Below are 22,356 nucleotides of genomic sequence, written 5' to 3'. Positions count from 1 at the left end.
TAACTTGAAAGCACCCCGGGATGGTATAAAGTGCAGTAATTTCTAGGGATTAGATGTCAAAAAACCAGGGGTCTAAAGCAAACTTGAAAGATACCACACGTGAGTAATTGTAATACCAAAAAGGTAATTATAAGGGGGGGGGGGGGGGCTCGACTCTATACGTCCATCTCCCTAGAAGAGAAAGGTGCGTTCTACCCTTCTTCCCACTACGGCATTATAATAAACGGCCCCTAAACTTTAGATACAGCTGAGACACGGCGCGTTAGTGTCAGCCAGGCTGAGATGGATTCGTGCAAAAGATGTCACTCTGATGCAAGTAAAAGTACGGTACTGGCGACTCAATTTCCAGTTCTCTTTGCAACAGTAACCTAAGACTGCTCCTCAGTGACTCGAGTCCATAAACCAGAAAGGCAGCAAACCCCCCGCGGTCAATCAAGCTGAGGAAGCAACCTTCGGGGGCATGTGGGCAGCGAGGCACCCCCACGCCCTGGGGTCCCGCTCGGCGAGGAGCAGCGAGCCAAGCGCCTAGAGGGCCCTTGCCGCTGCGGGGCCTCCCGAAGCCCCCCCACCCTGGCTGCCACTCCGGGGCGCCCAGGGCCCCCTCCGCACCCCCAGCTGCCCCGCGGTCCACCCAGAGGTTAACCCCTTCGCGCCCCCGTGCCCTCCGCAGGCGGCCCGGCGCCCCTCCCCGGGGCTCCCCCGCGGCAAGGCCCTGAGAGCTCCGCGCGGGGCGGCGGCGGGCGGCTGGGGCGCGCCGGCGGCGGGAGGCCGGGGCCTAGTCCGGGGCAGCGTGTCCCAGCGCCCTCCCCCACTCCCACACGCTCGCTCCGGGCAGGGTGCGCCCGCCCGCCCCGGCGCCGCCCGCCGCGGCCCGGGGCCGCTCCCGCCCAGGACGCGGGCCGCCGGCTACCTGCGGGTTGCGGAGGGCCATGGCGGCCCGTTTCAATGAGCCTCGGCGCTCGTCCGACTCCTCACGCTGCTTCCCCCGCCGCCGCCATCTTCTCGCCCGCACATACACACTCGCATCGGCCGCCGCGCCTGCGCACTGGCTGCGCGCCGCGGGGCGCGGGGAGGCCGGGCGCGCCGGGCGCATGCTGCGCCTGCGCGGCCGACAGGTGGGCGTGCGCGGCGGGAGCCGGCCTGGTGGCCTGTGAGCCCGCGCCCCTCCGCGCTGCGGGCTGCGGGGCCGCGCACTGGGAGCCCCGGGCGCCGGCAGCGGTGCCGGAAAGGGAAAGGACAGGGGACGGAGGTGATAACGCCAAATCGCCTAGCCGGGCCGGGCTTCTCACCTGCTAGAAGGCCACCCGGGTGCCAGCTGGGCGAGACTCAGGACAGTCCGGAGCCTGAGGTCGGCCCGGGCCCCGGAGCCGCAAAGTCTCCCTAGGCCGGGGTCTCCCAAGTGAGCGCCGAAGGGCCGGGAGGAGTCCTCCTGTTGATGGCGATAACACTTCCGTCCATTCATTCATTTATTCACTCTTCATTCCACAAACATTGTCTGCGCGCCCACTCTGTGCCACACCTATTGCCAGGCAGTGGAGAAAATTCAAATAAAACGCACGCGTAAGGCGCTCAGCACTGGGGCCTGGCAAATAGTAGGCACTCAGGAAGTGCTACCTATTACACACATACTTGCACGTATGCAGACAGATCCAACTTTTGGGTCACTGAACCCAGAAACAGTGAGCCCCCTACCCGACCACGCAGTTTACCATCTGATTTGGCCCCCTTTCTGGGTGTGTGACTGCAGACATGTTACTTCTCTTTCTTCGGCTTTGTTTTCCTCACCTACGAAAGAGACCAATGCAATTTCTTAACTCAAAGGATTTCGGTGAGGATTGTATTAGATGAGTGTGAACAAACTGGCCAAGAGAGCCAGCCCTCAAAAAAAAGTAGCTACTGTGATTATTATTCACACTCCTTATCATTGGTTTCACTTGTTCAACAAACATACACAGAGAACCTACTATTGCCAGACCCGAGCTAAGCAGCAGAGATCAACAGTAAGATCCATTGCTACATTCTGTTAAGACAGAGGGCCTGGTCTTTTCAAAAATGGGACGCCATGAAAAATATCAGGGGGAGGGAGGAAATTGCTCTAAAATAAAAGAGCTAAAAATATAACCAAATACAATGGGTGAATCTCGATGGGATCCTGGTGTGTTTTTTAAGTGAGTGGATATCTTTTGACAATCAGAGAAATTTGAGTATGGCTTGTTATTGGTATTTGTAATGGTATACTAATGATATTGTGCAAGTGTGAGAGAATGTTCTTATTGTTAGAATATGCCTCTGAAGAATTTAGGGATGAATGTCATAATACCTGTGAATTCTTTTTATTTTTTTTTTAGTATTTTATTTATTTATTTGACAGAGAGAGACAAGGCGAGAGAGGAAACACAAGCAGGGGGAGTGGGAGAGGGAGAAGCAGGCTTCCAGCCGAGTGGGGAAACTGATGCGGGGCTCGATCCCAGGACCCCAGGATCATGACCCGAGCCGACTGTCGCTTAACCAACTGAGCCACCCAGGCGCCCCTGTGAGTTCCTTTTTAATAGTTCAACAAAAAACAGTGTATAAAGACAGGCAACTATGCATAGAAAGCAAATGAGGCAAATGTGAACAATTGGATCAAAGTGGTACTATCAACTTTTCTGTATGTTTGAAAAAGTATATAACAAAAAGCTGGGAGAACAATATAATATTGTATCCATGCTTTGGTTACAACAGAAAAATTATATCTGCATGTGGATAAAGACAAAGGGATACAAAAACCGAGTGGTGTGTTATGGTGGTTGATGTCTGATTTTTATCATAATCGTGCATAAAAATTAAATGGGACCTAATTCTAATTTTCAAATCACCCGCACAGATATTAACACATGGTTTCAATACAAGGAGGTAGATGGTAAAGAGAAAATGTCAACAGTTACCCTGGGCCCCCCAGTGCTGAGTAGGCCCTGGTATTTGCAACCAGTGTAGGGGCCTTGGAGGAACCCGGAGTCAACATAGGCCTGAATTAAAAGCCTGACTCCTTCACTCACTGGTTGTGTGAATGTCAGCAGGTTACTTAACCTTTCTGCAAATGTTTTGTGAAAAGAGGTATGGTAGGGAAAATAATACCAGCCCCCTTCCCAACCCAAAAATATCTATGTCCTAATCCCGGGATTCTGTGAATACATGACCTCACATGACAAAAAGAACTTTGCAGATGTGATCAGATCAAAGACCTTAAAATGAAGAGATCATTCTGGATTATCTGGGTGGGCCCAGGTAAGCACAAGGATCTGTGTAAGGGAAAGAGGGAGGACGCTGGAGCGTCAAACAATCAGACAAGGAAACGTGGCAACAGAAGCAGAGTGGGGGGGGAGAGAGAGAGAGAGAGAGAAAGAGAGAGTGATCTGAAGATGCTGTGCCGCTAGCTTTGAAGGTGGAGGAAGGGGCCAGGAGCCAAGGAATGCAGGCAGCCTCTAGAAGTTGGAAAACACAAAGAAACAGCTTTCTTCCTAGTTCTTCCAGAAGGAACATAGCCTTGCCCACGCCTGGATTTCAGTAAATCTTCTGACCTACAAAATTGTAAAATAATCATTTGTAAACCAGTAAATTTGTGGTCATTTCTTACAGCAACAATAGGAAATTAACACAGGGAATAATATCCCCTACTTTGCAAATATGTTGCCAGGAGGACATGAAGTGATGGCTCAGTACATGGAATATGGTGCCTGGCAATTTTTAACTACTGTTCAACAAATAGAAGGGACTTTTTGTTATATCTAGGGAGGGTGTAAGTGTTCTCCAAAGAGGTAATATTTGAGCAAAGTCTTGAGGAATATGTCTGGAGAAGGGATCCGTATTTCCCCATCTAAACCAGCAGATAGGGGCACCTGGGTGGCTTAGTTATTACGTGTCTGCCTTCGGCTCAGGTCATGATCCCGGGGTCCTGGGATCTAGCCCAGCATCGGGCTCCCTGCTCAGCGGGGAGACTGCTTCTCCCTCTCCCTCTGCCCCTCACCCCCACTCATGCTCTCTCTCTCTCTCAAATAAATAAAATCTTTAAAAATAAATAAATAAACCAGTGGATACATGGTCTGACAAGCAGGAGTTAATTCTTGGATTCCCAGAGGACAGGCTATTTTTTTTTTAAGATTTTATTTATTTGACAGAGAGAGAGACAGTGAGAGAGGGAACACAAGCAGGGGGAGTGGGAGAGGGAGAAGCAGGCTCTCCGCTGAGGGGCTCGATCCCAGGACCCTGGGATCATGACCGGAGCCGAAGGCAGACGCTTAACGACTGAGCCACCCAGGCGCCCCAGGACAGGTTCTTTCTATTAGGCCTTTCCTACCTGGAAAATTCTTTTCTGGAATCCTGAGGGTATAGAGGAGTACCACTAGCTCTATGGCCTTGGGCAAGTACGTAACCTTTCTGGATCTCAGTTTCCTCATCTGAAAAATGGAAGAAACAATACCTGGCAGAGATGTAGTGAAAATGAATATAGTAACAAGATAACATATGTAAATTGCTTGGTAAAATATCCAGCAAACAGCAAGAGCTCAGTAAATGGTGGAAACTACCATTATCCCCAGACTCCTTGGAAAAGAAAGTGATGTTTGCACAGGAAGGATGTAGTGCATTTGATGGAATTTATTGCTGATAATGAAATTCAAGCTTTCAAACAAAAATTGGAATTTTGGAAAACATATCCACCATGGTGAGCTGGGCAGCTTCCCAATGCTTAAAGATTTTTCTGGTGGGATTAGTGGTGATAGTAACAAACATGATTTTTTTTTTTAATAATGAATAATGGAATGTTTCAGCATTTGGAAGATCTGCATAACTCAGTGAGTCAATATTTTCCAAAAGACCCATGTGGGATATTATAAAATCATGCATGAGTGAAAGATCCAGTCAAAGTACAAGACAGACAAATGGATATTAATCTAACAGCACAAAAAAGCTCATAGATATGATTTCACATTCCACGTTGCAGTTTTCCTTTAAGAAATCTGTCTGCTTTTGGCAGCGATGAAGAAAAATATCCACAATTATCTAAAAACATCACTCTTAAAAAATAAATAATAAAATAAAATAGATTAAGAATTAAAAACATCACTCCTTTTGAGGAATATACTTTTTAGGAAAATACCCCTCCCTCCCTTTCCTAACCACATTCTCTGTGTGAGGCTGGATTTTCTTCATATACCTCAATCAAAGCAACATATTGCTACAGACTGAATTCAGCAGCAGATATGAGAACCCAGCTGTTTTCCTTTAAGCCAGACATTAAAGAGCTTTACAAAAATCCACCATATGGGGTCCCTGGGTGGCTCAGTTAGTTAAGCAATACTCTTGATCTAAGCCCAGGTCTTGAATCTCAGGGTCGTGAGTTCAAGCCCTGCAGGCTCCACATTGGGCGTGGAGTCTACTTAAAAAAAGAAAAATCTACCATCATGCCATTCTTCTCATCCAAATTATTTGCTTCGGAAAATAGTTATTTTTCATTTAAAAAAATGTTATGGGGTGCTTGGGTGGCTCAGTCAGTTAAGCGTCTGGCTTCAGCCCGGAGTCATGATCTCAGGGTCCTGAATTGGAGCCCAAGTCGGGCTCCCTGCCTAGCGGAGAGTCTGCTTGTCCTTCTGCCCCTCCCACTACTCATGCTCACTCTCTCTCTCTCTCAAATAAATAAAATCATTTAAAAATCTATTATTTTTATGTTGATGTACAATGTGTTTATGATTAATACATTACTATACTTATTTTTTAAATGTCTCAGTTTTCATTCCTAAATGGTAAAAAACAGTGGACATAACTTATAAAAGGAAAGGCTTTCTGAGGTCAGCAATAATTCTGAAGAATGTAAGGAGGTTTGAGAATGACAGCTCCCAAGCACCAGGCAGGCTGCTTCTTTGCTTTGCTCATCTGCCCAGAACTTTCTTTCCTCTCACTCACTCCGCTCTCTGATGGCCACCATCTCTGAAAGGAGGTCTCTGGCCACTCTGACCCTAATGGCCACCTCTCCACCTCCCCACCTGTTATCCTGCCTTTTTTTTTTTTCCTCCAAAGCACTTACCACTAGCTGCCAGTCTGTGGAGTCTTGTCTTCATGTGTGGATCATCTGTCTCCTCCCCTGTCTCCTTCCCCTAAGCTCCGGGAAGCCCAGGTCCTATTCCCTGATATTTTCCCAGCATCTACAACAGCTTCAGACATATGCCAGCCACTCAATAAATACCTGTTGAATGAATGAATGAATGAATGGCCTCATTTAATTCTCACAAGACCCAGTGAGGTGGATGTTATTGGCTTCCCCGTTTTAGGGCTGGGGAAACCAAAAGAAGTCAAGCAACCTGCCTAAACCTGTACCTCTAATAAGTGGGGCAGATTGAGATGAAAAACATGGGTGTGTCAAATGCAGAATTGGGATCTTATTTGGAAATTGAGTCAAGCCAAGTACCATACAAAGACGTTTTTGAGACAACGTGGGAATATAAGCGAAGCGTAGAGGAGACCATGGAATTACTTATCAATAAATGTGTTAGGTGTGCTAACGGCATCGAGGCTATGTTCAAAGATACCCCTTCTGGTTTTAGGAGATGTATGCTCAAGTACGTAGAGGTGAAGGATGTGATGTATGATGCTTTAAAATATTTGAGGAAAGCACAGAAAGAAGAGAGGAGAGGATGAAGCCAACATGGCAGACTGTTGGTAGCTGGGGATCATGGGATGTAGGGGCGTCCGTTCGGGTCTTCTGAGAAGCCAGAGTGAATATATGCCGGAGGGAACCTCCTGCGGGGCGAACGGGAGGGAGCTGGCCGAGGCGGGGAGCCTGCAGCCTGGGCGGTAGGGCTGTCCCCTGGGAGCAGAGGCGGACCAAGAAGGCCTGGGTAGGAGTCGCCTTCGGCTACAGCTCGATCTTTAAAAAGTTTCCGTGGGGGCTGCCTGGGTGGCTCAGTCGGTTAGGCGACAGCCTTCGGCTCAGGTCATGATCCTGGAGTCCCGGGATCGAGTCCCACATCGGGCTCCCTGCTCGACAGGGAGTCTGCTTCTCCCTCTGACCCTCTTCCCTCTCGTGCTCTCTCTCTCTCATTCTCTCTCTCAAATAAATAAATAAAATCTTAAAAAAAAAAAAAAGTTTCCGTGGGGCCGTTGAGGGGCCCCTGAGCCACATTTCCCATCAGGGGGTCCCATGTGTCTCAGGAAAGAACCTGCCTAGTGTGAGCATCCTACGGCTGCTGTAACAAAGTATCACAGACCAGGGGCTTACCCCACGGGGAATTTGTCCTCTCACAGCTGTGGAGGCCAGAAGTCTGGAATCAATGTGAGGGCAGCAGGTGTGGGCTCCTTCTGGAAGCTCTGGGGAGAATCTGCCCCAGGCTTCCCTCCAGCCTCTGGGGTTGGCACGCCTCAGCTTGTGACTGCATGGCTCCCATCTCTGCCTCCGTGGTCACCTGGCCTTCCACTGTGGGACTCTGTCTCTGTGTCCCTTAAGAAAACCAACACGGGGGCGCCTGGGTGGCTCGGTCGTTAAGCGTCTGCCTTCGGCTCAGGTCATGGTCCCAGGGTCCTGGGATCGAGCCCCGCATCGGGCTCCCTGCTCGGCGGGAAGCCTGCTTCTCCCTCCCCCACTCCCCCTGCTTGTGTTCCCTCTCTCGCCGTGTCTCTCCCTGTAAAATAAATAAATAAATAAATAAATAAATAAATAAATAAATAAATAAATAAGCAAGCTTTAAAAAAATAAATAAAACTAACACGGAGGACGTCATCCCGAACCCAGTGGAACCTCAGGTGGTGCGCTTGAGCCCCTGATTGCAGCTTACTCCGCAGGACACATTATGTGAAACCTGTTTAGCACTAAACATCAAGGCCACACTTGGCCAGGCTGCTCTGGGAGCACACGGGGACCCGGCCCGTGCCCTGGCCCTGGCATCCCGAGCACATCCGCTCATCTTTTTATTTCTTCTCATTCTCTTGTTCTCCCTTTCGTTTTCAGTGGCAGAACTCACAGATGAAGTGTCTTAAGGATCCATACAACGCAGCTCCTCACTCACACATCATCCTGAAGTCCTCGTTCCTGCCCTCCTCCAGGTCTGGCATAGCCCCAGACAAGGACGCCACCACGGCCAGGGGAGACCCTGCTAAGGAAGCACAGTGAAGACAAGGTGAGAAGAACCGCTGGTCTGGATTGTGTCTTCAATGCTGAGGGCAAGCCATCAGGAGACCGTGGCAGAACCACTGATTTTCTGGAGCTCGGATCCCAGGTAATGGGGGAAGTCCTCCCACCTCAGGGGTTGGATCCCAGGATCAGTTGAGACACGAATGTGACATGACTCCAGTCTCGTAAAATGAGCCATTAGCCACAGTGGGTGCACTCACATTAGTAATGAGTTCAAGTGGCAACCTTGCAATTTGATGCCTTTCATTTGACTCGGTCCAGTCCCCCTTACAAGCCTTCCCTTTTCTTTCCCACTCAGCCAAGAATTGCTTGTTTTTCATTGACTTTCAGCTACCTTAGGTTTTTCTTGTCTGCCAGACAGCTCAGAGGGAACACAACACACACACACACACACACACACGCATGCACACACTCTTCCAATCTCCTGTAGCCTACAAAAATAAGTAACTTGTCTACTCCAAAGGCAAGGTTAATTTTTATGACAAAATCAAAAAATAAAAAAAATAATCCATGACCCCAGCACTCCGGCACAAACATTATGACGTCTGGATTTTTTTTCTCCCTAAGCCTGTGGTTAACACAGATGGGACGGGATTCTCCAGAGCGGACTTGGAGTCCACCAGTCTGAGTTCAGCTCTCAGCTACCCACTCGGCAACGGGGGATCTATGAGCAAGCTGGATGCTGGAAGCTTCCATTTCCCTTCTCACACGGTCAACAGGATTAAACGAACTCATATATATCGGCTAGAGTGCAATAACCTAGGGATGGGAGAGAGGAGTCAGCCAAGGCACCCCGAGCAGCCGATACCAAATGACCCTGTAAGGGATGTGGTGGGGCATGAGCTGGCAGGGAGAGGAGCTCGGTCCAGGAAAAACTAGAGGAGTCCACGCAGTACCTGGAAAATAGGGCTGGACTGTCTGAGAGTCTTGGCAGAGATAATATCGGAGAAACAGGCAGGGGGCGGGTCATATAATGACATCTATCAGGTATTGAGGATTGTGTGTTAGGCACTTGGATTACATTTTTTTATATGCATCCGTCCATCATTTGACAAAAGGGCACTGAGCTGCTACCGTTTGCAAGTATTAATTTAGATGCTGGAGATGGGAGGGAAAGTGACACAGAATGTATCCATTTACCATGTACAGATACACACATGCTCTGAGCTCATGCTGTCCGTGCAGGTTGTCCCCAGCATTTCACCATCACTGAGAACACTGCCATGAAATGTGGGGTTCTTAACACATCTCCTTCCGACTTTATTCTTTATTATGAATTGAATAAGCAATCACTTGGTGGCCGGGGCACACATTTCAGCCGGGGGATCACCCTAGGGTTTCCCGACAGGTGTGACTCCCCATAAGGGAGGCCACTTACTGCTGACAACACTGAGCAGGAGACTGCTTGTCCTTGTCCCATCGAGTGCTGGTCAGTCAAAGCCACGAGGTTCCCCCATTCTGCCCCAATAATTATGATTTTGCTCTGTGGAGGCGAGGTCTGCACACGCCTTGCTTTCCATTAGAGACTCAACCCTAGGCATAATCCCTGACACGTGGTGAGTGTTCTACTGATACTTGATGAATGAATGAACAGCTGGGGCCCTGAGAATATTCGAACCATACCTCGAGTCTCCAGACATGGAGGCAACAGCTTTGAGCCTTCAAAGCCCACCCTCACGTTTTCTCCGAAGCAGAGATTCTCTTTCTTCTGATCCATGACAAACTCGGTGTTCGAAACATGACAAGGTGATCTGGCTAGTTAAAAACAGGAAAATCGGGGCGCCTGGGTGGTTCAGTCGGTTAGGCGACTGCCTTCGGCTCGGGTCATGACCCTGGAGTCCCGGGATCAAGTCCCGCATCAGGCTCCCTGCTCAGCGGGGAGCCTGCTTCTCCCTCTGACCCTCCCCCCCACCTCATGTACTCTCTCTCTCTCTCTCATTCTCACTCTCTCAAAATAAATAAATAAATCTTAAAAAAAAGAACAGGAAAATCAGTGCCTCGAACCTTGCCTGGACAATAACAATACCCTACTAATGCAATATCCTCCCACTCTACCCTGTCGCTTCCGTCTACTGTCCACACAGCAGCCAGAGAGCCTGTTAAAACTCACACTTGAGGGATCCCTGGGTGGCTCAGTCGTTAAGCGTCTGCCTTCTGCTCAGGTCATGACCCCAGGGTCCTGGGATTGAGTCCCACATTGGGCGGGGAACTTCATAAAACACCTGGCTGGCCAGCCACTAGAGGCAACATGATCTCTCACAGCCCTGTCGCTTAGCAGTGCCCTTCCCTCTGTCTAAAACACCCTTCCCTAACGCTGCAGGCTAGCAAACTCCCACTGACTCATCGTGTGCACCCCAGCCCCAGCGTTGCTGGAAACCACACGAGCTTTGGATTCAGGTAGACGTGGATCACAGTCCTGCCACCGATTCGCTGTGCGAACTTGGGTGAAGTACTTTGCGTTTCCAAACCTCAGTGTCTTCATCCGCGAAATGGAGCTAATTCCAGGGGGCATTATGTGGAGCTATTTGTGTCAGGCATCCGGCACAGTGCTGGGTCCTTAGCATGAACTCAATCAGCACAAGAGTAGTGGTGGCAGGGAGGAGTCCTTGTCGTTGTAGTAGACACGGTGACACGAGTAATAGTCCGTAGCAGCAGCAGAAATGTGCTGCTCTGCCCTGCACCCTATCCCCTTTCTAGAATAATCTTGCTCCTTCCAGCAGGTGGCTTCCAATGGCACAGGCCTCAGCTAATCAGAGGATGATTCTCATCAGCTGGGCTCAGGGCTTTGCGCACGGAGGCCCCTGGCCCAAGCTAGTCAGTAACGTTGTTACTATTGTTGCGCAAGGATCATTTTTGGAAAGTTAAAGCCACGACCTCATGCAAATATATGGCGAGCCACATTGGGGGCTGACTTAGCTCAGGAGCGAGGGAAGCGGCAGGATGGGAAGTGGGTTCAGGGGAGGACACAGGAGACCGAAGTGGATAAGGTTAATGAAAGGAAGAAAAACTGTTGAGGCCGACACGGAAGGGTTAATGCCCTATAAGGCAATAAGAGGCTCACATTTGGGGCTACATTTTCTTCCAGATGTAAATCATTCTCATCTCTATGGGACAAAAGTCCTCCGTAACTTACTAATACTCTACAAGTTAACATCTCACCCGAAGAGTCTAGGCCCTAATAGTAAATAGCAAGTCCAACACAATGACCTTTCTCTAGAGCAGTCAACTGCTATGACCTATATGGGCCAAATACACCCCCGCTTGTTTATGGAAATAGGGTTTTATTAGAACACGGTCATGCCCATGTGTTTACATGTTATCTGTGGCTGATTTCTCTCTGGAACAGCAGAACTGAGTAGCTGCAACAGAGACCCTCTGACCCACAAAGTTTAAAATCATTACTATCACATCTTTTCCAGGAAAGTTTCCTGAACCTTGGCCTAGAACTGTGGTTCTCAAAGTGTGGTCCCCGAACCATGAGCAACAGCAGTGGGGCATTGTTAGAAATGTAAATACTCGAGCTCCCTCCAGATTCAGACCCACTGAATCAAAAACTCCAAAAGCAGGCTCTCTAGGGTTCTAATGCCTTTAAGCGTCAGGTTACCTTTGGGTAGATTTGAGGACATTGCTAGTAGCCTGATGTGACATCTGAAGGGCATTCAGTGTTCCAAGTTCAGAATAATTTTTCCTTTTTTATCCCCCGAGACTTATTTATTTATTTTAGAGAGAGAGAGAATGTGAGCAGTGGAAGGGGCAGAGGGAGAGGGAGAGAGAATCTCAAGCAGACTCTGTGCTAAGCACAGAGCCCAAGGTGGGGCTTGATCCTGGGACCCTGAGATCATGACCTGAGCTGAAACCAAGAATCAGACCCTTAACCAACTGCACCACCCAGGCGCCCCTAGGATAATTTTTCTTTAAATGGCATATGGGGAAAAGTGGTGGGAGGTAAGATTGGGGAGCTAGGCAGATGACAGATCGTGCTAAGGCAGGAAGTTAAACTATTGTCCTGCACTGAAGCCTTTGGCACAGGAATGGTGATCAGATTTTCATTTTAGAAAGGTATTTCAGGCATCGGCGTGTAAACCAGTGGGGGTAGGGGTGGGAAGGTAGTGAGGCTGGAGGAACACAAAAAAATGGGAGGACTTGTAGCTAGTTAAGAACCCGTAAACAAATCCCAGGCTGGAGATACTTTGTGAACTCCTGGATACAGCCATACCTGAAGCTAGCCAAAATTCATAGACTTCCCAGTTAGGCCATCCTGAATAGGATGCTGGAGAGAAGCTGGGTAACAGGGGGCAGAATTGGAAGATACGTAGGTGATGAAGTCCAACGACTGCTGTGCAAGATGAGAGTTAGGCACTGTTATCCTAATGCCATATTTTTGATTTGTTGGATTGGGTATATGGGGCAGCCCAGGAGGAGGTGTTTAACTGCATGTAGAACCTCTCTGGTTGCTTTCAGAATGACGGGAGAGAGAAACATAGGCCAAGAGAATGACAGTGTTCCTCTCGAGGCACAGTATACATGTCTTGTCTTACTCTTCATTTCCACCCACACACCCTTGTGAACACCACAACACAAGTTAAGAACACCCCTCTACCGGCAATAGCCTGGTGGCTGAGGGCGCCTCGCTTCTGAGTTCAATGCTCCTAGGCTTAAATTCTAGCTCTGCAGCCACAACAAGCAATTTCATCTGACTCAGTCCTTGCTTCTTCATCTGTAATTTGGTGACAGCAAGATGAAACTCCAGCACAGCGGTGAAGAATACATATTGAGAGGCTGAATGCAAACTGCTTTGCAGGGTGCCTGGTGTGCGTTAAGTGTCTTGTCAGAGGTGGGTGTTAGGATGATCATTCTGGGAATTCCAAACAGACAAACATTTTTTGACTAACTGGCTTGTGACATGGGTTGTTTCTTTCCAATTTAAGATGTTTTTTAAAAAAATGAAAGTTTAAAAAATAATAAAAGCCTAATTACCACCATTTGATAGGTAATTACTATGCTCTGCTTGCTCTAGGATTAAATAAAAGTGATTTGCATATAAGATAATATTGCTCCTGTTAGCACTACTGATATATTAGTTATGCAATAATTTTGTGCCTGGCACTTAGCTTCTGCTCAGGAAATAAGTGTTAACATTATTATTAGATATATGATTTTGTATCCTGGCTGTTTCCATGCAACTATTTTTCCATTTTATTAAAAAGGAAAAAAAAAACACCTCATAAACATTATTTTAAGCGCTTGTACAATATTCTGTCCTGTGCACATTTCCTGTATTTAAATTGCATTACTCCTTCATTCTTCTGAATATTAATAAGCATCTTCATGCTTAAGGTGGTCTCTACATTTCAAGTTATCACATTGTATTAGTCAGGGTTTTCCAGAGGAAGCGTCAATAGGGTGTATATATACAGAGACAGAAATTTTTTTTCTTTTTTCTTTTCTCTTCCATGCCCTGAGACAGACATTTATTTTAAGGAATTGATTCATGTGATTGTGGAGGCTGGAAGTCCAAAATCTGCAGGATAGGCTGGCAGGCTGGGGACCCTGGGGAGGGGCTGATGTTACAGTTCAAGCCTGAAGACAATCTACTGGAGAATTCCCTCCTGCTCTAGGAAGTTCCGTCTTTGTTCTAGTAAGGCCTTCACTTGATTGGATGAGGCCCATGCACAGGATGGAGGGCGATCTGCTTTACTTCACTGTCTGCCAATTTACGTGTCAATCTCACCAAAAAACACTTCCACAGAAACAGTCACAGTAACGTTTGACCAAATACCTGGACACTGCGGCTCAGCCAAGTTTACACATAAAAATTAACCTGCACAGATGCATTAACTGAACCAAGATTCTAGACCTGCAAAATTCAAAGCCAGACCTTGCAACATAGTAACCACATCAAACCACTGTCCTGCGTGGGGAGGGAATGTATCTTACAAAGTCAGCTGACCATTTTCTTTGCTATTTCGTGGCATCTTTCCATGTAGGTGATGAGACATGGGACACAAATCTTTCAGGCTTCCATTTCCCAAAGGGTAATGTGCTGACACATAGTCTCTGGTATTAGTAGAGCACAAAGGGGGAGGGGGCCAGGGGCAAACAAGCTTAGAAGATACTGGTTTAAGCCAAGTTAGATGGGTATCTGATGGGCCTTTTGGAAGCTGTGATATACAAATGTGTAGCCTGGTGTGAATCTCCAAGAGGTGGATATTGTCTCCAGGATTTCCCAAACCTTTCCTGACCAGCACTCCTTTATTTAAAAACAAAACATCCAAAAAAAAAAAAAAAACAAACAAAACAAAACAAAACTTTCAAAACCCATGCGTGACTTTAGTCACTGACATAGATCTGACCTTCTCGTGGAGCGTCAGCAAAATTCGAGTGTGCAAACAGAGTTCCTTTAGGTAGCTGCCTAGAGGACAAGGGTTCTGCAGGTCACACCGAGGGACACGAGTCTCCTCCAGCCATCTCCTCTTACAGCCCCAGAAGATTTGAGATGAGGTGCCTCGCCCGGGGGGATGTGACTGAGCCAAAGCTAAAATCCGCCTTCCTGACTCATAGCCCACGCTCTGTGGACATCACAGGGATGAGATCTGTCCCATTCTACAAATAGGAGATACCGAGCGAAGCCTTGCTCCAGGCTCCCGCGGTAGGAACACTGGATTGGGATCCAGATCTCTTGACCCTCAGCCTGGAACAAAAAAAGGCCTACAGCTTAGAAGTTTGGAGCTGCCTATGGGACTTAGTATTTTTAGCGCCTTTCGATGACTGAAGGAGTGGGACTGCGGCCCCTGGGGAAGATGAGTCACTTCTGTGGCGTGCCTGGTCAAATGATTCCGTGCAGCCAGAGGAGGCTGGAGATCATTCAAAGGGCTGGGCCACACCAGAGCTTCCTGCCCACGTCAGCAGGAAGCCCACAGACGAGGTTCACTTTCTCCGGGAGGCAGCAGGTGCATGGCCCGGCCGAAGTTTGCTCCAAGACATTTTCCAGCCTTTGAAGCCAGAAGCTGCAGCTACCCCTAGCCTGGGTTGTGTGCTTAACCAGAGAGAAGCCCCGGGGTTCAGGTTTTGGCCAGGGCAAACCAGCACAAGTGTCACTAAACTGGCAGAGAACCGCGGCCCGGGAAGGCCTGTGGCTGGAGACGGGAGACAGACACCTCTGGAGAGACGGGTCCTCAACCGAGCAAGCATCACACTGGTTTGTGAAAACACGCATTGCCAGGTCCAACCCCAGGAGGGGCTGACTCAGCAGATCTGGGGTGTTCCCTGTGATGGTGATGCTGCTGGTCCAGGGGACCACGGGTTGAGGTGCTCTTGGGAGGATGCCCTGAGGCACCCCCCCCAGAGTTGCCACCCCACAGGCCTAGAAGGAATGCTGCCTCTATTCTCATCATTTTGTCCCCAGTTTTAGAACCAAAGCAGGGAGCTTTGTCTCCCAGCTCTCAACCTGGAACTATCTGGGACACCAAGCTCGGAACTCAGAGAACGGGCTGAATTATGGCTTTGATACTTTCGCCAGCTCTATCGAGATAGAATGCCCATCACACAGAATTCGCCCTGTTGAAGTGTACAATTCAGTGATTTTTTGTGGGCGCAGATACGTGCCGCCAGAACCACAATCGATTGTAGGACATTTTCATCACTGCGAGGAGGAAGCCGGTACCCACGAGCTATTGCTCCCTACCCCAGCCCTGAACAACCCTTAACCTACCTCCTGGCTCTCTAAATTTGCCCATTCTGGCCCTTGTATTGTAGTCTGGATCAGAGCTTCATTCCTGTTCATGGCTGAGTAATATTTCGTTGTATGGTTAGAGCCCATTTTGTTTCTCCGTTCATCCAGTGCTGGGCTTTGGTTTCTGTGGTAAATAATTGACTGGCCTTTCATTAAAACTCATGGAACTGTGCACACAGAGTACATTTTATTGCATGTTAATTTTTAGGAAAAGGACATAGGCACCTTCCACTTCCTGTCTCGGAACAGGGTTGGCCTGAGCCGCCAGGTGGGAAAGGCCAGGTGGGCGGTGGGCGGGGCCAGCGGGGGCCAGCCTCCCCTCTGGAGCAGGTGCGGAGTGGGGCCGCGCCCCCCAAGAGACCCTGGCCAAGCCGCCATGGGGAGCAGTAGAACCTCCTAGATGGGCCCCGGCCGCCCTCCTGGCCCACAGAGCTCTGAGCTACAACGAAGATGTCCTTGTGAGCCCCCAAGTCTGTGTGCATTTGTTTCAGGGAGTTAGGTGATGGGGCAGCTGCGGCCCCTCCCTATGGGGGGGTCTGGCAGGGAATTCTCCCCGGCCAGCACTGTCCACACGCAGACAGCCGGCTCCCCCCCTCCTACCCTTGCCCCACGTCCCTGCTCTCCACCATGGCCCAGGCTTTGCTTTGAAAACAGGGGACAGGTCACTTCCCTCCTCTGTCCAAGCCCTCTGTGACTTGCCCCAGCTCCCAAACCTCTCGCCACTTCCTACCTCTCTCAGTGCCTTGGTCTCCCTCGCCTGCCACGCACACTCCTCGTGCGGAGATTTAAAAATAAGCAGCTTTGGGGCGCCTGGGTGGCTCAGTTGGTGAAGCATCTGCCTTCGGCTCAGGTCGTGATCCCAAGGGCCCGGGATCAAGCCCCGCATCGGGCTCCCTGCTCAGCGGGAAGCCTGCTTCTCCCTCTCCCTCTCCCTCTCCCACTCCCCCTGCTTGTGTTCCCTCTCTCTGTCAAATAAACTTTTAAGAAAAAAAAATGAACAGCTTTCTTGAGCTAGAACTCATATCTCAAAAAACTGACCCCTTTAAAGAGTAGAGTTCAATGGGTTTTAGTGCACTCGGATCAGTGTGTCTGTGTCAGACCAAGCTGACCTGTGTTTGTTGGTCCTTGTCTTCCCACTGGGAGGCAAGGCCTTGGGGCTTGATGGCCACCGTGTCCCCAGCCCCCCGCAGCAGTGCCTGGCGGGCACGGTGCAGAAGCCAAGCTGTTCGGGTGCACAGAGAAGGTGATCTCAAGGATGAGAACAGCTCCCTGAGATGATGGCCCCGCCTCGGCTGACCTGTGGGGAGGGCCTTATCCGTGTGGGGCTCCAAAGAGATGGGCCTGTGTCCCCAGTCTGCCTTCCACCCAGCCCCACACAGACTTCCCTGTCACTCGCTCACGGCCACCTCTGAGGCAGGGGACAGCTAAGAGTCTCCCTGCTTAGCCCCTGAGGTCACATATCTGCATCCTAGGGGGGGTCCTGGGGGGACACAATACCTCACCTGCAGACTCCGGATGGTGGTCATTCTCAAGGAGTTGAAGGAGTAGCAAGAGCCCGGGCTGGCCGAGCTGGGCGACGGTCCAGCTGCAGCCATGGCAGGTGTCTCCGGCGGGTGACTCACGCCCGCCACCCTCCTCCGAGTCTACCCCAGTGGCTGTTCCGTCCTCCCCCAAGGTCTCCCAGACACGGAAGAGCCGGCTCAGGCTGCACGGTGCAGGAGCCGCCCTGACCGAGGAGGCAAAGGCCGGTAGATGCTCCCGCTCTCCTTCCCGGGCCAGACGTGCACGAACACATCCGCTGCTCCAACTCACCGACACTCTTCGAGCAACGGGCGCCCGCTCTGCTTCGCACCCCCGAACTTGGGCGGCGGAGCCTTTGTGTGCTGGCCTCCAGGAGCGGCGCGTGGCAGACATGCTCCCTGGCGCTCCAGGCTGTTAGGAGGCCGTGCAGCTGCTGCTCGTCACACTGGGGACGCTGGCTCTGGGAGCCTCTGGCTGCCATGTGAGAGAAGTGGGTAAGGTCACCGTGTGGAGAAACCAGAGGGACAGCAAGGGGGCAGGAGGAGGAGGGGGCGCTGAGGGAGGGGTGCTGGAGGAGCCCCATCTTGCAGTGAGCCCCGCTCGTGCGTGAGGCCCAGGGCAGAGCTGCCTAGCGGACCCCAGGCAACCCTCCGATGCGTCCGCAAGGTAAATGCTCATGCTTGCTCACAACCCCTGCTTGGAGGGGTTTATTCCTCGGCTGTAGATAAAGCTCCTTCTCCTCAGCCTTTCCTCCTTCCTGTCTCACTCCAGCTTCTTGGGGACCACCTCCCCATATAGATCACCTGCCTGGTCTGAAGTTCTGGGTTCCAGAGAACCCAAGGCAAGACAAGCACTGAGCAGCGGGGCAGGTAAGGTCATTCAACTTAGGGAAGATAATGTAACCCGAGCCTTGGATTCCTCACCTGGAAAATGGGAAGAGTGCCAATTCCAACCTAAGATTCTCCTGAGGTTGAAAGAAAGAATCCCGGTGAATTTAGCGTCTGGTGGCCAGGGGCCTGTTTGGGGCAGCTCACTGGCTCAGAGGCAAATTCTGGTCCAGGTTCCAGGGGCAATGGGTGCGCCAGGGACCTCCCTCTGTCCTCCCAATGCTGAACTGCTGAACTGCCAAAGGTACGGAGAAGAGGTGTCCCAGCTGTGACTGGGCTTGTCCGCTGGGGGTGGGGGTGGGGGCTTGTGAACCCCCTGGGGGGCAGTGGGGCCACACTTTCTTCTTGGGCCCCATGGCACAGAGAGCCAACTCTGTTCTTATAGAAATGTTATGCTACTCTCCTGATAAAGATAATAAACTGCTTGTCATAAGCCAGGTTTTTCCCTGGTTTCTGTTTTTCTTCTCTAATCAAATTACCCCAACTGACACAAATTTAAGCAAATAGCTTCATTTCAGGTCACAGGACTTTGTCCTGCAATCAAGGATTTGAATGAAATTCCTGGCAAAATATAGTAATTACAAGCACCATGAAAGCTGCCTCGAAACGTCCCAGCCTCCCGCACTAAAAGGCAGTCTGGTTAATTTCCAAATTATATTTGGGCTTAACATGCAAAGGGTTCTTTTTCATTCGGGCAGAGAAAACAGGCCTGAAGATCATTACAATAACCACACAAGACTAGGAATGTAATTATAAAATAAACCATACCCTAGCAGGCAAATCATTTTAATGTGTTTTGAGAATTGAATATTCTGTATGGAATTAAAAACAAAGAAAAAAAATCAACGTGCAGAAAATTAATTAAAAAGAGGTAAGACACAGAAAACCTTCGAGTGTCATAAAATTACAAATACGAGAGCAACAAATTAAAACACACGCACACACAATTACAGATTTTGGTAACATTAGTAGCCAGAACATACCCAAGGAATTGCTTGATCGTCAAATATCTTACTAATTTTGAAAGCAGGAGGTGGGGGCTGGTGGTGATGACTGACTTCAGTTGGCCCCAAAGGATGTGAGCCTTCCTTCCACTGCAAGCAAACCACTTTGAGAAGTGGAGCGCCTTTTCTCAAAGAAAATGGACACGGAAGGTTGATCCCCTCTCCCCCGTTCCATCACATTTGTACATTCATTGACCTCTTTTAACTAAGGCAACTGAAAGACAGTTTCTTGAGACCCCAACACACCCTCAGAAGGATAGAACATAAATTCTATTCCTGTTACAAAAGAGCGAAACTCACTTCCAAGCTGAGGGTAGTCATTCTGTAAAACGCAGGATGGTTCGCTGTTAGAGACTTCGTGTCGAAGACGTCTTTAGGCGGGGTGGACGGGAGCGGATGGGGACCCGGGCAAGCCCTGGGTTGAGCAATGACCCGTGTGAGAAAGGTGACACGTGGGTCAGTCCTCAGGGATGGTTTCACCTCTGTGCACACCGCTGAGGTAGGAGCTTCGGGAGAAATGCAGAATATCTTAAGGGAATGAGAATGTCTTCTTGGCAAATCCGTGCCCTCTTGCTCAGTTGGGGGCCTAAGGCGGTCATAGTCACAGGCCGGGCAGGGCCAGGTGAGCCATGCAGGACCTTACAAAATTCAAGAGTTGTATCAGATCGCAGCCACAGAGGACAGCAAGATCCAAGACAAAGCCACTGGAGGCAGGCGAGGTCCCAGTGCTGACCCCGGGGCACCTGCTGTCTAGTGCAAGCTTAAGGGGGTGGGGATTGGGGGCGGGGGCAGGGAGTGGGGGAGACGTGAAGTGGAAAACCCCGGCAGCAATCTACAAAACGGTTATTAGCAAATGGTATCAAAAAGTATCAAAACATTTCAAAAAACTTTAAAAACTGCCAGGCTTGGCAGACGCACAGGGCAGGATCTCCAAGGGCCTGTGGAGCTGCCCTACACTCCAGAGGTTTATTCTGGGGGCCAGCACACGGCCCCCGCCCCACCCCTCTGAAGACACTCGGAATCCATGGAGAAGCCAAGGATGGAACTGCCCCTCCAGGGGCAGGGCCAGTGGTCTGAGATTCCAGCCGAAAGCTCTGAGAGACAGAAGGCCCAGGAGGTACTCCTTCGGCAGGTGCTGGGCTGAGCCACAGGCCATGGAGGACCAGGGTAAAGATGAAGCCTGACAACTCTACCAGGGGCTGGGGCTGGGGTCGGGGGGTCTTTCACGTTCCACATTGCTGCAAACCACTGAAAGGTCACCTGGCTGAGGGGCCAGGTACTTGGAACCGCAGGTTAACTCACCTGAGCTCACAGAGTGGGATCCTGGAGCTCAGAGGAGGGGCTGGGACCCCACTCCCTTTGGCATTTCAGTCTCCACCCAAAACTGAACACCCCTTAGGGTTGCCTTCTGGGGTTTCTACTAAGTCACCATGAGGTCACTTTATCATTAAAGAGCAAGGGGAGGGGCATTCAGAGTATGATTCACACACGAGGTTTCCTGCTCAGATCAAGATCTGAAAGTCCTACCTGGCAGTCTTTCTAAAATGCTAAAACGTTAACACTTAACATCGAAAACGTTAAAAATACCAACTGAGCTGTATGAACACACGAGTTGCTAAGACAACCTCTGTATATTTAAACGGCAGGAAGACCTCTGTAAGTACCCATAACTCTTCAGCCTTCTATTCTCCTCCCTTCTAGCATGACAGTCATGTCTTAAGCAAACAAGGTTCCAACTTGGCTGAGGATCAAACTCAAAACGTACAACTGACATGAAGTGCAAACTCTAGTTCTTTAAAAGTGAGAAAAAAACCCAAAAAACCTGAATGAAAGCCCACTATGCTTATTTGAAAGGTCGAAAGAAATGATTCCAGTGTTCTCCAAGTGCTCAGAGGCAGCAGAAGGTGCTGCTGTGTCTCAAGATGGTGGCCCACAAGAACCCAACCTTTGTCCCTGGGGCTGGAAACCACACCACTGTGATTCTGCCGCTCAGATGGCCACCTGCAGGAGTGCATCCCCAAGCTGACTGCCCATCTGGGTTAAACAGCATCTTCTCCCATTCTCCGTTGGGACGGCACAGCAGGGTGACTGCCATCTTAAAAACATCGGACAGCAGCTACCTGTCATGGGTCCCACCACCGTGCTGCCCGGCTGCCCACTGGTCACTGACGCTCCTTTCCCTTGACACCGAAAGGCTCAACAACCTTTCTTCGCACAGAGAAACCACCACCAATCATGTGAAGCCAGTCCATGAGAAGAAACTGATCAACCTTACCTTTGAAAGAACACTCCCAACCCTAACAATATTGGATTCTAAACCCCGTAAATGACAAGTCAGCCTTCAGAGTGGCAAGAGTGACACCACGAAGTATGAGGTGCAGGACACTGTACGGAACCCACAGGCACAAGAGAGTTGAGTAGCGACCAGCACTGCACCCTTATCCAGGGACACATCATGGTAGTCAAAAATAAGAGAGCTGGCTTAAGCTAAAAACTGATGTCTCTCCTCTTCCCAAGGTCAAAGCCATCCTGCTCCCCAAAGCACACATGGAATCTACGTGCTGTTCTCCCCACCTTCCCCTGGACTCTGGTTGAACAACCACCTCTTTATGACTGAGCACAGACCACATGTTCCATGCCTTCTAAGGGGTTCTCTAATAGTAACATCTTCCTTGCAACAGGAAGGGGGTAAGCTATCCCAAAGTTGGCAGAAGTTTTGCAAAACATTTTGTGGAGGGCTGGACAAGGTATGAGCCAAAAAAAGAGTTTCGGGCTCAGTGAAGCTTGGAAACACTGGACTGATGGAAGGTTAACAGTTAATGCAGGACTTCCCAGAGACTTTAATACACTGACGTACTGTGGAGCTCCATGAAGAGTGTACAGGTTTTGGTTTGATTGTTTGCATGCCCTGCAGAACCTCTCAACAGTTTGGAAGCCTCTAGGGACTTCCACATGCTCGGAACTAGCCAAGTCAGCAGACCGCTCGCCCCACTAACGACAGAGGGCACCGATTTAGGTACTGAAGCTTTCAACGCCCAAGCCACTCAAAAT

The 22,356-nt window shown here is 49.8% G+C and overlaps 1 protein-coding gene and 2 long non-coding RNA genes across 3 annotated transcripts in view; all 3 read right to left on the bottom strand.

Annotated features, from left to right (window-relative positions):
- The window catches only part of USP10 (ubiquitin specific peptidase 10), a 75,678-nt gene extending 74,647 nt beyond the window's left edge, over window positions 1–1,031 (bottom strand). Inside the window, exon 1 of the mRNA XM_025860529.2 lies at window positions 911–1,031. Within this exon, the coding sequence (XP_025716314.1) occupies window positions 911–931 (21 nt within the window). The 5' untranslated portion in view covers window positions 932–1,031. The remainder of the gene's footprint in view (window positions 1–910) is intronic.
- Window positions 1,032–1,295: 264 nt separating this feature from the next.
- Window positions 1,296–7,578, bottom strand: LOC141370827 (uncharacterized). Its single transcript, XR_012375236.1, has 3 exons — window positions 7,253–7,578; window positions 1,710–1,785; window positions 1,296–1,519 (listed from the first exon to the last, which is right to left on the bottom strand). It is a non-coding gene; the product is annotated as an uncharacterized lncRNA (long non-coding RNA).
- Window positions 7,579–7,932: 354 nt separating this feature from the next.
- LOC141370814 (uncharacterized) lies at window positions 7,933–18,552 on the bottom strand. Its single transcript, XR_012375209.1, has 3 exons — window positions 18,338–18,552; window positions 17,396–17,888; window positions 7,933–8,123 (listed from the first exon to the last, which is right to left on the bottom strand). It is a non-coding gene; the product is annotated as an uncharacterized lncRNA (long non-coding RNA).
- Between the last annotated feature and the right edge of the window lie 3,804 nt (window positions 18,553–22,356).

This window comes from Callorhinus ursinus, unplaced genomic scaffold, assembly GCF_003265705.2.
Source record: "Callorhinus ursinus isolate GAN/ISIS: 27379988/994484 unplaced genomic scaffold, GSC_fseal_2.0 scaffold46, whole genome shotgun sequence".
Taxonomy (NCBI): Eukaryota; Metazoa; Chordata; class Mammalia; order Carnivora; family Otariidae; genus Callorhinus; species Callorhinus ursinus.
Note: the sequence above shows the minus strand (reverse complement) of the source record. Positions and strands in the feature narration are given on the sequence as shown.